This window comes from Oncorhynchus mykiss, chromosome 21 (assembly GCF_013265735.2).
Source record: "Oncorhynchus mykiss isolate Arlee chromosome 21, USDA_OmykA_1.1, whole genome shotgun sequence".
NCBI classification, from domain to species: Eukaryota; Metazoa; Chordata; class Actinopteri; order Salmoniformes; family Salmonidae; genus Oncorhynchus; species Oncorhynchus mykiss.
Window position 1 is genome coordinate 36,743,034 of NC_048585.1, and position 15,118 is coordinate 36,758,151.

The following is a 15,118-nucleotide window of genomic DNA, read 5'->3' on the forward strand; positions in this document are numbered from 1 at the left end:
GGACCCCCAAACTATCAAAATGGCTTTTCACACTACTGAGACAAAGTTGCGGGACTAATATTTGAGCCAGCACAGTTTAATTTGGGTCGGGTACCAAAAACACAATGAATTGGTTGAGAGAAAATAGTTTTTAGGAGATTTTAGTTGATTAAAGTCAACACTAATAAGTACATTGAAATGTTTCCAAAGCTTATACATACTCTATACTGACCAAAAATATAAAGCAACATGTAAAGTGTTGGTCCCATGTTTCATGAGCTGAAATAAAAGATCCCAGAAATGTTTCATACTCACAAAAAGCTTATTTCTCTCAAATGTTGTGCACACATTTCTTTACATCCCTGTTGGTGAGCATTTCTCCTTTGTCAAGATAATCAATCTACCTGACAGGTGTGGCATACCAAGAAGCTGATTTAAACCGCACAATCATTACACAGGTGCACCTTGTGCTGGGGATAATACACGTTCACTCTAAAATGAGCAGTTTTGTAACAACACAATTCCACAGTTTTTAGGGAGCGTGCGATTGGTATGCTGACTGGAATGTCCTCCAGAGCTGTTGCCAGAGAATTGAATGCTAATTTCTCTACCATAAGCCACCTCCAATGACGTTTTAGAGAATTTGGCAGTACATCCCACTGACCTCACAACTGCAGACGTCGTGTAACCAAGCCAGACCAGGATCTTCACATCTGGCTTCTCCATCTGCGGGATTGTCTGAGACCAGCCACCTTGACAGCTGATGAAACTGAGGAGTATATCTGTCTGTAATTAAAGCCCTTTTGTGGGGAAAAACTATGGCCCTCCCAGGCCCACGAATGGCTGCTTCCCTGCCCAGTCATGCAAAATCCATAGATTAGAGCCTAATTTATTTATTTCAATTGAATGATTTCCTGAAATGAACTGTAACTCAGTAAAATCGTAGACATTTTTCCATGTTGCTTTTATATTTTTGTTCAGTATAGTAATATAACTATGCTTTATGTGTGTGTGCGTACCTATGTGCATTACTGACTCTAGTCAGTAACAACAAGAAATAGATTGCCTGATATGTTCAGTACATCAGAATGTCCTCAGTTAGCTGTGTAGCGTATACACACAAAGACACACACATATGCACGCAGTGGTTCCCCTTTGATAACAATTAATGATACAATTCACTACAACTACCCCTAATAGTTTTAACGGGCTTGGATTGTCCAGTATTTATGTATCACACACAAGAATGGTTTTGAATGGCGTAGATAGGCTTGAGTTTACGTAAAGCTTTAATCGCTTTGTGCTGCAATTCTCACAATTATGCAGTCCTTGCCTTCATTGCCACATACACAAAACACACACACACACAGACAATGCAATGTCTGATGAGACATATTCTCTCTGCATAACAGGACAATGGCATGTAACTTCCAGAACATGGGAAGATGGGAAGACAGTTAATAAACAGAACGTCTGGTCTGGTCTGGTCTGGTCTGGTCTGGTCTTGTCTTGTCTTGTCTTGTCTTGTCTTGTCTTGTCTTGTCTTGTCTTGTCTTGTCTTGTCTTGTCTTGTCTTGTCTTGTCTTGTCTTGTCTTGTCTTGTCTTGTCTTGTCTTGTCTTGTCTTGTCTTGTCTTGTCCTGTCCTGTCCTGTCCTGTCCTGTCCTGTCCTGTCCTGTCCTGTCCTGTCCTGTCCTGTCCTGTCCTGTCTTGTCTTGTCTTGTCTTGTCTTGTCTTGTCTTGTCTTGTCTTGTCTTGTCTTGTCTTGTCTTGTCTTGTCTTGTCTTGTCTTGTCTTGTCTTGTCTTGTCTTGTCCTGTCCTGTCCTGTCCTGTCCTGTCCTGTCCTGTCCTGTCCTGTCCTGTCCTGTCCTGTCCTGTCCTGTCCTGTCCTGTCTTGTCTTGTCTTGTCTTGTCTTGTCCTGTCCTGTTTGTGTCTTCCTTTGGGATGTACCGTCAGAAGTTCCATAAACGTTAAACAACCCCTTAAATAGCTAATCAAGACCTCAAACAAAGGCTGACAGTCTGACTCGAGTCCAACTTGATGACTATGATTGTGTGTGTGGCTGCCTGCAGTACGGCTGTATTTTTGTGTGTGCATATGTGTGTAGTGCATGTGTGTCCACTCTAATTCACCATAGAGTTGTTATTCCTGTCATGTTCTTTATCGTCCCCTGATGGAACGTTCGGGAGGGAGGGGATGTAATTTCCTCTGGTTACGACATAATTTCCCGTCGCCCTCTCTACCCACGATGCTTAAAGAAGCTACCATTCAATCTGCTCCTTTTTCTTTTCTTCCTTACAAATCCGTCAGAAACACATGGCAGAGGTAGATCTATGAATAGGAATACAGTAAAGCAGATGAAATCAAGTAGTATATCCTATGCTTCTCTTACTTTACCATTTAGACTAGTGCAAATATAGAAGAGATTCAGCTTCAGTAGGCCTACTCCTTAAGATGTAAATAATGTAGCATCTGGTATATGTCGGGTAAAGGACCAAAATATGACTTGTATTGATGATAATACTATTTACTTAAGTAATCATTCATTTCTGTCTCCCTTGCTCTCCAACCTCCTCTTCCCCTCTACCTACCCTTCCCCCACCCTCTCTCCACCTCTTTACAGTGATCTGTCTATCCAGTGGAACAAGCTCTCCAGACACTACTCTACAGACAGAAGCAGTTCCCTAAGTAGCATGGACAGCCTTGACCCTCCTAGCAGCCAAGTGTACTACGATTCCCATAATTCCCCAGTGGACCCGGCCATCTTCAACAATAAGAGAGACAATGATTACCACAATTCACCAGTGGACCCTGCTATATTCAACAATATAAGAGACTCTGCCTATAGCTCTTTCTCAGCTAGTTCTAATATGTCAGACTATACTGTCTCATTAAGGCCCGGTGAGGCCTGTTCTATGGAGAATATCCTCCGAAGCCTTGGGCCAGGGGGACCCGCCTGCCGGGTTTATGCCTGTGGCAATGCACCATCCCTGGGGAGGGAGTCGGGCGAGGCTCAGGATGAGACCGGTACCTCAACCCTACTACTAAAGTCGAGGTCGCTTACCAGGCCAAGAGTGAGGCATCCGGAAGCGAAGGAGAGACCATCTTCGTACTGTTTTGAAGAGGAGCGGAGAGAAGGGAGAGGGGAGAGGGGTGGAGGCGGAGGGAAGAGGGGTGCTTCAATTCCCCCCCTTCCCCCAACCAGGAAGGACAGTTTTAGGGCCACGAGGGGTCGCTTGGGGATTACAGATGTCAAAGATCAACGATGCATCTCTGCCCCCGTCGGAATTCCCAGCCTCTTCAGTTGCCATGTCGAGGACGATGGCGACGATCCTCAGAATGTTCCTGGTGTTCCGGTTATTCCCAGCTGGAACGGCTATCCCGCTCCCTGCAAGGCTTCAAAGGCAGAGGGAGACATGGGAAATGGGAAAAAGAATGGGGTTGGGAATTTTAAAGGAGATTCTTTGGAGCAATACTACACCCTCATCTCCAAAAAAAAAGAGTCCCTTGTGAATAAGAACTCAGAGATCCAGGAGATCCACCCAGACTCCCTCCACCTCCCTGCCCTAGAGATAAGCTCCTCTTCCTCCATCCCCGGCTCCAGTTCCCTACCTCCAGACAGCTCCATAGATCCAGACCCCCCAGGTGAAGCCAACCACCTCCTCCCCCAGAACAAGCACTGCTCATCTGGTCTCTACAGACAAAGCGTCCCTGAGAAACTCTTATCGCAGCTACGTCATCTAGAGTTTTCCAGTGACTCTTCGGACCATAGCTCCGTCTCCCCCTCCAGCTCCCAGTGGTCTCGCTCCCCCCTTAACCCCCCCAGGGAGGACCTAGGAGGGGATATAGGGAGTCACGACACCTCCCTCCTCCTCCTCCAGCAGAACACGGGGGAGTGGGAACAAAGGAGTCAATGCTCTACCCCAGGATTGGTGGACATTGATGGGATTGGGGAGGCAGGAGAGGTGAGTGTGGTGGTTTGGGAGAGTAGGGAGGTGGTGGCGGCTGCTGGTAATCGCCTCTCGCCCATCCAGGTCCAACACCCCTGGGGTAGGCCTCTGGTGAGTGTTCCAGGGTCATGGGAGCCCTCTGGAGATTGTACACAGGGAGAGGTGAGCTCTGAGCGGATTTGGGAGACCGACTTTGGGCCTCTCAGTGCTGCAGCCAGTGTAGACAGCCTACTGGAGGGAAGTCATAGAGGAGGAGCAGGAAGAAGGGATGATAATGAAGGAAAGGTGCTGATGAAGAAACCTAGGAGTCACCGTTCGTCCCGGGCACGCCGTCGTAGCGAACGCTTCGCCACGAACCTCCGTAACGAGATCCAGCACAAGAAGGCCCAGCTGTCCAATAGTAAAGGCCCAGGAGGGTTGCTCTACAGCGGGGAGACAGTTGAGGAAGAAGAAGGTCCAGACCTGAAAATCCAGGACCTCGTGAGGAAAGAGGCTGAGGACGTTGATCCGCCTGCCAAGGAGAGCAGCTCCCAAGGCGTGTACACCTGTTCCGACATCAGCCTCTCAGCTCCAGCTCCTGGAGGTCTGAACAGACTATCCTCTTCTTCCACCCTCCAGCTCCACCAGCCGTCCCTAGCCCCAGTTTCAGCTCTACAACCCCCCAGGGATGAAGAACCTGAACCACCAGGGAAGCAAGACCAAGCTACAGACTCTTCCAGGCCACCCCAGAGGTCCGTCCCAACCTTGCCCAGCTGGGGTATGGGTATCCAGGTCGTGGAGGAGCTAGCTCCAGCTGGTAAGTCCCGCCGATGGAGATGGACACCCGAACATAAACTCCAACCAGAAATTGACACTGACCGAAGGGGGGAGAGGGTCGGAGTGGCCTTGGGGGTGTCAGGACGAGGGAGGGCATCCTCTGCCTCCTCTTCTTCTTCTACCACTTGTTCTTCCCACACTGAGGAGTCTGATATTTTACCTTTCGCGGACCGCTGTAAGTTCTTTGAGGAGACAAGCAGGAGTATATTGGTGTCAAATTTGCCAGGTCTGACGAGACGAATGCAGAGGCCAGATAGACATGAGAGGCAGCCTCATCTGTCAATGCTGGAGAACCAAAGAGGGGGCTATGGACAGGGACAAGCCCAGAGGAGGTACTCTTACCAGGGTGGATTCGAGCGAGAAAGTCCCCTTTTGATTAATACCATGGAGGCCCGGAGACAATCGGTTAGTGGGAATAGGGAGAGAGAAAAGGAGAGGGAGAGAGAGAAGCAGAGGGAAAAAGAGAGGGAGATGGAAAGGGAGGTAAGAGCAAGAGAGAGGGAAAGGGAAAGGGAGGAAAGAGCAAGAGAGAGGGAAAGGGAAAGGGAGGAGAGGGTGACAGAGAGGGAGAGGTTGTTGGAGAGGGAGGAAATGGTAAGGGAGAGGGAAAGAGAAGAGAGGGCCAGAGAGAGGGAGATGGCTCTTGAGGGGGAAAGGGAGGAAGAGAGACAAAGAGAGGAAAGGGCTAGACTGAGAGAGCTGGAGATGGAGAGCGAAAGGGGGATAGAGAGGGAACAAGATAGTGAGATGGAGAAAGAGAGACAAAGTGAGAGAGAGAGGAAAAGAGAGAGGGAGAGAAAGTCACTCTGTTTAGCTCAGGATCTTTTTGCCAGTCAATCCCAACCCCGTGCCTACCCCCAGACCCACTCCCATCCCCAAACCCAGATGGAGGCCCCTCGTTCAGCCTTCCACCCGGTCAACACCGCTCTCCTCCAGGATAACCAGGCTCTTCACCAGGGGTATCCACCACAGAGCTACACACCAACAGAGGCAAGTATAGGTTACTGTTACACAATACCTAGACACACTCACACACACAAACGGGTTGATTTCAGATTAAGGCCTTTGGTTCAACGCCAAGGTTTTATACAGTATCTGGAGATGTTGAACAGTGTTTAATGGGTCCAGATCTGAATGATGATGTAATATCTTGAAATAATATCTTGAAGCTTGCTTGGCCTTGCCAAGGATGGTTGGCCAATACAAGAGGATATGAAGACACACACACACACACACTAGAGGGGTTTTATCAACCGATTCCAGTCGTTGAGATGGGAACAGAATAGTGCATTTTATTATTCTCTTGTCACTCAGATGTCTGTCCTCCAAGTTGAGTTTTGAAAAAAGGTTTCTTATTTTACACATTCAAAGGGTTCCATTGTTCTAATAGTTCCTCCTCTTTGTTCTAGAAGCTTACATTTCCCACATTATCATCACTTATATAACTTTTTGAAGTAGGTACTGAGCGTTGGTGTCAACGAGTATTATTCTTTAAAGCGGATCCTTGGGCGAGCAAGCGACATTCCTGCTTCTCTCCCTGTCCTCCTGTGAATAACTTGGCCGATGTGTTCCACAGGCGTATCCTGCTGCGTCTCGACCGTTACCGTGGGAACAGACACAGATCAACAGGAAGTTCAGCCTGACCGAGAGGTATGCCATTTCCTGTTCACCTCCTGTCTCCATGTGTCCCCCAAATGGCAACCTATTCTCTGTGGGCTCTGGTCAAAAGTAGTGCACTATGTAAAATATGGGGTACCATTTTGGACGCACATGTGTCTCTACACTCCGCTTTAAGAGAAATAAACAAAAATAGACAATGAAATAAATAATGGGTCCCAGTAGACTTCCTCTTTGGCCTGATTGCTCTCTTTCTTGCTCTCTTTCTTGCTCCACCCCCCCCCCCCCCCCCCCCCCCCCCCCTTCTCTCTCCATCTCTCAGGGACTACCCCCGGTACAGACGTGATTCATCCACCGGGCCACCAAATTGTGCTATAACAGTAACACCTGACTACCACCACCACCAGCAAGTTTCCCAAAGTGGGGGTTGTTGGAATGGCTTGCTGTCTGCCTGTAGTGTGGACGAGGAGGACCATCACCAGACGTCTATGGTGGTTAACCCCACATCATATTCATCTTCATCACTACTACGAAGCAGGGTTATGTCCGAGAACGATCTACACTTTGGCTCCACCCACCGCCGTACCTCACCCTCGGTTGCTATGGTGACACCACTGTCTGAGCTGGAGGAGGGAGGCGGGATCGAAGGGGGAAGAGTGGGAGTGGGGGGAATTAGGGGAGCGGCTAACAAAAATAAGACTCTACCCCCTCCGAGGCCACCTCCCCCCAAATGGGAGCAGTTCCACCGCAGGAGAGCCTCCCACCACACCCTCTTCTCCTCTCCTCTCCTCTCCACCTCTGTTTCTTCATCCATCCATCCATTGGTAAACCCCACCCCTCCTCCTCTCCCTCTCATACCACCAGAGGGTCCCACCTCTCACTCTTCATCTCACCCATGTCACCCTGAAAAGAGTGAAATGACGCGTCAGCGCTCCTACAGCCTCCCGCCCCAGATGGAGGAGCTAGAGGGGTGCCAGCGCTGCATCAGAAGCCAAGTCCAGGAATTGCGCTTTTCCCAGTCTCCGCCTAGTCCAGGGTTCACACACACGGCCTTCCGGCCGGTGGCCCCGCCCCAAAGAGATAAAGACACTCCCCCTCGCTACAACGACACACTGCCGCCATCAGAAAGCTGTGTCAGGTGAGATGGAGACTTAGAGGCTCCGACACACAAATGTGTCAGCACTTATACTACTCACTACTCTACAGAGTGTCTATATGTGGGTTTCTACATGTGAAACACTACGTAGTCAGAGCCATTTATACATCTTATTATATTATTATTATTAATAAAGCGGAGCCAGTTCAGAAGGGAAACCCGAGTCTGGTGGCGTCAGCTGATTGCATCAGCGGACATTGCACCAATTTGATTCACACTACTTTACACGCGGTCTATTTAAGTGGACCAGTTCTACACATGCTTCCTCAATGCCGGATGTCTTGTGCTGGTGTCTCTTGCTGCCGTTGGTGCTGTAACTAGCTGTTAGTCGCTATGCTTGCTGTTTCTGATATCCCACCACCACCACCACCAGCATCCATCTGTCTGGGTTCTGTGTTTCTTCCATCAGGGGATTTGACATTGCATATTGTGCTCACTGCCTATAGATATATTATCATCTTCGTATGACGCTTCGCTACCCTGAAGGAGCAGAACCAAGACTATGCCTTATTTTTTCTAATAAATGGTTGAATGTACATGTGGTGTTTCCTTTCTGAATGATTACTATTGTTATATCACCTCCACTTAGCATGACGTAACACACACCTGTTTCACTGTATATTATATGTCCCTCTGCAGGTTGTACAACATGGTTGACCAAGATTCTCCTGCTGTATTGAAGCCTATCTCTCATAGACAGCAGAGGGCCAGGGCTGAGTGGGAGAGAACTCCGTCTCCCAGAGTGCATAGCTTCTCAGGTCAACTCACCATAGAGAATGGCGTTATCTCACCAGAGTCCTACTTCGCTATGAGCTATGAACAACAACAACAGTTACAGCAGAATAGAAGATTGCGGAATCACCCCCACAACAACAACGACAGTAAGTAACGCCATACAATTATGTAAAGCACTTTGTGACAACTGCTGTAAAAATTGGTTTTGTAAAATATGATTCAGCGATTGATTCCCATTCCAGAGCCGGAATTGGAACAAGAACTATTGGAACTGAAACCGGAGTCCGATTTTGGCCCGAGCCCCGCCCAGAGCTTGGAACAGGAAGTGGACATCCCCATGGAAACGGACATCGACGACTCCCAGGAGGAGGGGCTTCCAGAGGATGAAGAGCCAATCAGGACAGAGCTACAAGGTTTCGCCCTGCCGGTCACGGTGTGTAACATGCCTCACTGTGCTGCTAGGGTGTAGGCTGAAGTTGCCCATAAGGTCAGGATATGGGGAGGGAAAATTAATGCTAGATCTGTTCCTAGGGGGAACCTTCTCCCCACAGCTCTATGCTAACGTATATAAATAACTATACTGGACTCAAACTAGTGAACCTCTGCTTTGCAAACAAACGTGACCACCCGCTTGACAACTTACTGGCCAGTTGCGCCACCAGAAAGCTAGCAATTCGGCGACGCGAGTTGAGACATTTCATGGCATTTAAGCTGTGGAGGGAGCTTACCGTTACAATCTTACCTCCATTGCAGGTGCTGGAGACAGACATCGACACGCTCCCTGATCAGGAGGCCTCGCCAGCGGGTAGGATGACAGTGGAGAATGGGTCTCTGGATGGAGAAATGGAGGACCAGGGGATGAGGACCAGAGAGGAACTCATGGAGGAGCTGTTTCCCCAGAGCATTGAGGGCGAGGCAGGCACAGAGAGCTGGAGAGGGGCCTACCGTAGCCCCAACCTGGAGCACAATACAGACAGCCTGGATAGGTGAGTGCGTGTGTGGGTTATGTTTATATGGTATACACATATCATAAAATTCACAATGAACTGCATTTACGCGTTCCATTAGATTCTCAAATTCCACAAATAACTTACCCACCCGACAATGTTATCTCATCTAGCACATCATTTTTTTTTTTACATAGATCCTGACAATTCAACTCTATCCTTACCTCTCTCCTTTCCTCTCCTCTCCTCTACCCCTCCCCCCCTTCTCTCCTCTCCTCCTCCTTTATCCAGGCGTTCTGGTGCCAGCTCCAGTTGTTCGTCCTACTACTCTACCTCAGCAGCCAAAGCTCAGCTCCTCACTCAGATGAAAGACTACTGCTCAGACACTAGAGACACTGATGATGATGATGAGGACCTGTCTTACAAGGTACACACACACAACACACGTGCACACTCTTTTATCATAAATCCTAGCTTGTATACTGAACACACACACACACACAGGATCGGAGAGGACTGTAACTGACTTTGCTCTCTGTAACACTCTCTACCTACCCTTCCTTTACTCCCTCTCTCCCTTCTCCCCCCCCCCCTGTCTCCCCCTCCCCCTGTCTCCCCCCTTTACAGAGACAGTTGATGGAGAGTCTACGTAAGAAGCTAGGAATTCTGAGAGAGGCACAGAGAGGTCTACAGGAGGATATACGGGCTAACGCACAGCTGGGAGAAGAGGTGTGTATAGTACACACACATGTATATAGTGCATTCGGAAGGTAATCATACCCCTTGACCTTTTCCACATTTTGTTACATTACAGCCTTATTCTAATTTGAATTAAATTGTTTTTTTCGCTCATCAATATTCACATTACCCCATAATGACAAAGCAAAAACTGTTTTTTTGTATATATATTTTTGCTAATTTATTCAAAATAAAATACTAAAATATCACATTTACATAAGTATTCAGACCCTTTACGCAGTACCTTGTTGAAGCACATTTGGCAGCGATTACAGCCTCGACTCTTGGGGATGACGCTACAAGCTTGGCACACCTATATTTGTGGAGTTTCTCCCATTCTTCTCTGCAGATCCTCTCAGGCTCTGTCAGGTTGGATGGGGTGCATCCCTGCACAGCTATTTTCAGGTTTCTCCAGAGATGTTCGAACGGGTTCAAGTCCGGGCTCTGGCTGGGCCACTCAATACATTCAGAGACTTGCCCAGAAGCCTCTCCTGCCTCTCCTCTCCTCCTCCAGTCCCTGATGCCTAAAGATCCCCACAACATGATGCTGCCACCATAATACTTCACCGTAGGGTTGGTTTCAGGTTTCCTCCAAACATGACACTTAGCATTCAGGCCAAGGAGTTCAGTCTTGGTTTCATCAGACCAGAGAATCTTGTTTCTTGTTTCTCATGGTCTGAGAGTTCTTTAGGTAACCTTTAGGTAACTACAAGTGGGCTGTGATGTGCCTTTTACTGAGGAGTGGCTTCTGTCTGGACACTACCATAGAGTGCTGCAGAGATGGTTGTCCTCCGGAAGGTTCTCCCATCGCACCAGAGGAACCCTGGAGCTCTGTCAGAGTGACAATCGGGTTCCTGGTCACCTCCCAGACCAAGGCCATAAGATCTAACTCTCCCCCTCCTCTCCCCTCTAGGTTGAAAGCCTGGTGCTAGCGTTCTGTAAGCCCAATGAGGTGGATAAGTTCAGGATGTTTATCGGGGATATGGATAAGGTGGTCAGTCTGCTTCTGTCTCTCTCCGGACGGCTACTTAGGGTTGAGAGCTCACTGGACAACCTGGAGGCCGAGACTGGACACTATGAGAGGGTGAGGAAAGAAATAATAAGAAAAAGTACAACCTTAAAACAAACTCTGTTCTCGCTCTCAACCCTCCCTCCCTCCACAGCTCCCCCTCCTGGAGAAGAAGCGTCAGCTCCTGGTGCAGCTGTCAGAGGCCCAGGACCTCAAAGAACATGTAGACCGACGGGAGCAGGTTGTGGGAAGGGTGCTAAGACGATGCCTCTCCCAAGAACAGGTACACGCACACACACACTGTCTTCGCACTGCTCCAACCATTCCAACTACCAACCTCTGTGTGTGGTGTGTTTGTCTTTCTGAAGGTTTGGGATAAAGCAGAAGTAAAATGTACCTTGGACCATGTGTACAATTGGGCAGTAAAGTAATCTTTATCTTCTTGATCCACAGCACCGTGACTACAGTCATTACGTCAAGATGAAGGCAGCATTGCTGGTAGAACAGAGGCAGCTGGAGGACAAGATCAGGCTGGGAGAAGAGCAGCTAAGAGGGCTACGGGAGAGCCTAGGGATGGGATTAGGGATGTCCATGGGATATGGGCACTACTAAACCCCAACCAAGAGACCTGAAAGCTGGGCAGATGGATGGGGTATCGACACTATTGAGAGAAAGTGAACAAGGACAGTTAGAGCAGTTAAGAACCTTAAGGGAAAGTCTGTGTTGGGGATGTCCATGTTGATGGGGTATGGACACTATTGAGAGAACTAACACTAACTTAAAGGTGAATTTTGCTTCTTTTTTAAAAAACAACTCTCTATTCCTAACACTTTTTTTGCGATTTCACTTGTTTTTGAGAAACTTACCCCAACCAGTGATTCACTTCCTCATTGTTGTTGTGCAGTACGGGGGCTCTGAAAAAACAGGGTCTCTGAACTAACATGAACAAATGTTCCAAATACGTCCTTTTAGAAATGGAAACACCGAGTTTAGTGATGCAGGTCTTTAGATGTTGTACATGTGAAATTGTGTAATTTCGAACTTTATCCACAACGTTATATTCCATTTTGTGTGGAAATGAATTTCTGGTTGGGGAAAGTATCTCAAAATCAAGTGAAATTGCAATAAAAGTGTATTGACTCTTCTGTGACATGCCATTTACATCAAAATAATATTATATTGTAAAAAAGCAAATTTCTCCTTTAAGGAAACTTTAGAAACGAGTTGATGGTGTTAGGGATGGGCTGGGGGATGTATGTGGGGTTAATTCATTATTGAGTGAAAACCACCCTGCCCAGGGAGACCCTAGAGTGGGGCAGATGGGCTTAGGAATGGGGTTAGGGATAGGGAGAGCCATGGAATGTCTATGGGGTATGGGCACTATGGGGAGACAGGCAACCTACACAAGGAGACCCTAGAGTGGAGTACATTAGCATGGGGGGTGGGGTATGGACACTATTGAGAGAGAACCAACCCAACCTAAGGAGAGCCTGGAGAGCTATGGTAGAGTTTAGGGTTAGGGGTAGAGCTGAGGGATGTCCATGAAGTATGGGAACTGTAGGGAGACAGCCAACCCACACATGGAGGCCCTAGAGTTGGGTAAATAGGGATGGGGTTAGAGTTGGGGATGGGACATGGGCACTACTTCCTAAAACACTCCAGTACTTTTCCTGACACCAACATCTACACTGTGTTAAACAGAGGTGGCCATTAAAACCCCACAAGAGAATGCATTAAGGCTGCACTTGGCAGTATTTGTCCGTTAAGAAATACACACCTACTCTTTGGTGTTAGACACACTGTTACACCCAAGAGTAACAACTATCGTTCACTTACCAACTGTAACCTCACAATCGCATACTCCATGCACAACAAAACGAGGCCAAAGAATACGCTGTTGTTTAGTGTGTGTTACTGAACAAGACTGGAGAAAGTATTTATTTATTATTTATATCTCTGTTGAGCAATACTGACAGGGAGGATTTGGGGTGCTAGACGAGAGCATTTTCATCAAACTGTTGGCGAGTGCATTGAATACATAGAAATGGATAGAAGGTGCATATGCCAAAAAGCTGCCCATGCTATCACATCAAACATTATTGCAAAGAAAAGCCCTCTATCCAATTCTATGATTGCATATAATCCTATTACAGTAATATGTCCAGAAATGGAGAGAGACAGCTGCTTCTCTCCACTCTCATATAACACTATACTAGCCTGAGTGCCAGTCTGTTTGTGCTATCATGTGCTATCATGTGCTATCATGCTAACTCCTTAACGGTTATGGCTGGACATGTTTGGCTTGACAATGACGGCGATGGAGTTTGCCAAGAGCGCAAACAGATTTGGGGCCTGGAAAACCCTATACTCCATAACGGCATCACATCACTCCTTAACACTACACTACCACACCACGCCTTCGATTGTGTATATTGGTGTAGGGTGAAGTTTCCCCTAGACACTGATCCTGGGTCGGTTTTGCATTTTTCCCCACTAATGGTTAAGGTTAAAATAGGGGGAGGAGAAGCTGATCCTAGGAAATTTCACCTCGTAGCCCTAAAATTACCACACCATGTCTTGTGTGTCTATGCATTCATCATTATTGTGTGTATTAAATGTTGTGTATAGAAGTGATATTCATGTGTTATAACTGGAATCCATCATTGTAGTGTAAATATGTAATGAGAAGCTATGTCATTTTTATATATATATATATATATATATATATATATATATATATATATATATATATATATATATATATATATATATACGTCATATGGCAAAGTTCATCCTAATACTATACGTCTCAATAAAAAATACTTCGTTTTTATTACATTTTGGGGGAATGTTTTGGGGCACGTATTGTATTAGGATGAACTTTGCCATATGACGTATATATATAATATGACGTGTACATATATAAATGACATAACTTCTCTTCTATATATATATATATATATATATATATATATATATATATATATTATTGGCTGTTTGACCAAAAACATGCATGCAGACCATATCTTTTTATTCTATTTTTTTTTTAACCTAACCTTAACCCCTAATCCTAACCCCTAATCCTAAAATAGCCTTTTTACAAATGAGGACTGGCAAAAGATCCTCACTTCCTTGAATTCTAGTTGGTTTACTATTCTTGTGAGGACTTCTGGTACTCACAAGTATAGCAAACCGTGTGCTCACACAGATACACACAGTGCCTTCGGAATATATTCAGACCCCTTGACTTTTTCCACTTTTTGTTACGTTACAGCCTTATTCTAAAATGGATTAAATAAGAAAAATCCTCAGCAATCTACACACAATACCCCATAATGACATTTATCAAAATTAAAAACAGAAATATGTTATTTATGTAAGTATTCAGACCCTTTGCTATGAGACTCGAAGTTGAGCTCAAGTGCATCTTGTTTCCATTGATTATCCTTGAGATGATTCTACAACTTGATCGGAGTTCACCTGTGGTAAATTCAATTGAATGGACATGATTTGGAAAGGCACACTCCTGTCTATATAAGGTCCCATAGTTGACATTGCATGTCAGAGCAAAAACCAAGCCATGAGGTTGAAGGAATGGTCCGTAGAGCTCCGAGACAGGATTGTGTCGAGGCACAGATCTGGGGAAGGGTACGAAAAAATGTCTGCAGCATTGAAGGTTCCCAAGAACACAGTGGCCTCCATCATTATTAAATGGAAGAAGTTTGAAACCAACAAGACTCTTCCTAGGGCCAAACTGAGGTTCTGGGGGAGAAGGGCCTTGGTCAGGGAGGTGACCAATATCCCATTGGTCACTCTGACAGACCTCTAGTTCCTCTGTGGAAAGGAACTCCATCCCTGCAGCACTCCACCAATCAGACAGAAGCTTCTCCTCAGTGAAAGGCACATGACAGCCCACTTGGAGTTTACCAAAGGGCACCTAAAGACTCTCATGCATCATGCTGTGGGGATGTTTTTTGCAGGAGGGAATGGGAAACTAGTCAGGATCGAGGGAAATATGAACAATGCAAATTACAGAGAGATCCTTGATGAAAACCTGCTCCAGAGCACTCAGTACCTCAGACTGGGGCGATGGTTCACCTTCCAAAAGGACAATGACCGTAAGCACACAGCCAAGACAACGGAGCAGTGGCTTAGGGACAGATCTCAGCC

The 15,118-nt window shown here is 46.7% G+C and overlaps 1 protein-coding gene across 1 annotated transcript in view; it reads left to right on the forward strand.

Annotated features, from left to right (window-relative positions):
• The window catches only part of LOC110500825 (protein Shroom4), a 90,002-nt gene extending 76,423 nt beyond the window's left edge, over nucleotides 1-13,579 (forward strand). The window contains exons 4-15 of the mRNA XM_036956504.1: nucleotides 2,604-5,274; nucleotides 5,407-5,736; nucleotides 6,323-6,396; nucleotides 6,686-7,501; nucleotides 8,159-8,400; nucleotides 8,497-8,687; nucleotides 9,008-9,240; nucleotides 9,493-9,628; nucleotides 9,829-9,930; nucleotides 10,853-11,023; nucleotides 11,103-11,231; nucleotides 11,402-13,579. Coding sequence (XP_036812399.1) covers nucleotides 2,604-5,274; nucleotides 5,407-5,736; nucleotides 6,323-6,396; nucleotides 6,686-7,501; nucleotides 8,159-8,400; nucleotides 8,497-8,687; nucleotides 9,008-9,240; nucleotides 9,493-9,628; nucleotides 9,829-9,930; nucleotides 10,853-11,023; nucleotides 11,103-11,231; nucleotides 11,402-11,560 — 5,254 coding nt within the window. The 3' untranslated portion in view covers nucleotides 11,561-13,579. The remainder of the gene's footprint in view (nucleotides 1-2,603; nucleotides 5,275-5,406; nucleotides 5,737-6,322; nucleotides 6,397-6,685; nucleotides 7,502-8,158; nucleotides 8,401-8,496; nucleotides 8,688-9,007; nucleotides 9,241-9,492; nucleotides 9,629-9,828; nucleotides 9,931-10,852; nucleotides 11,024-11,102; nucleotides 11,232-11,401) is intronic.
• The last annotated feature ends 1,539 nt before the right edge of the window (nucleotides 13,580-15,118 follow it).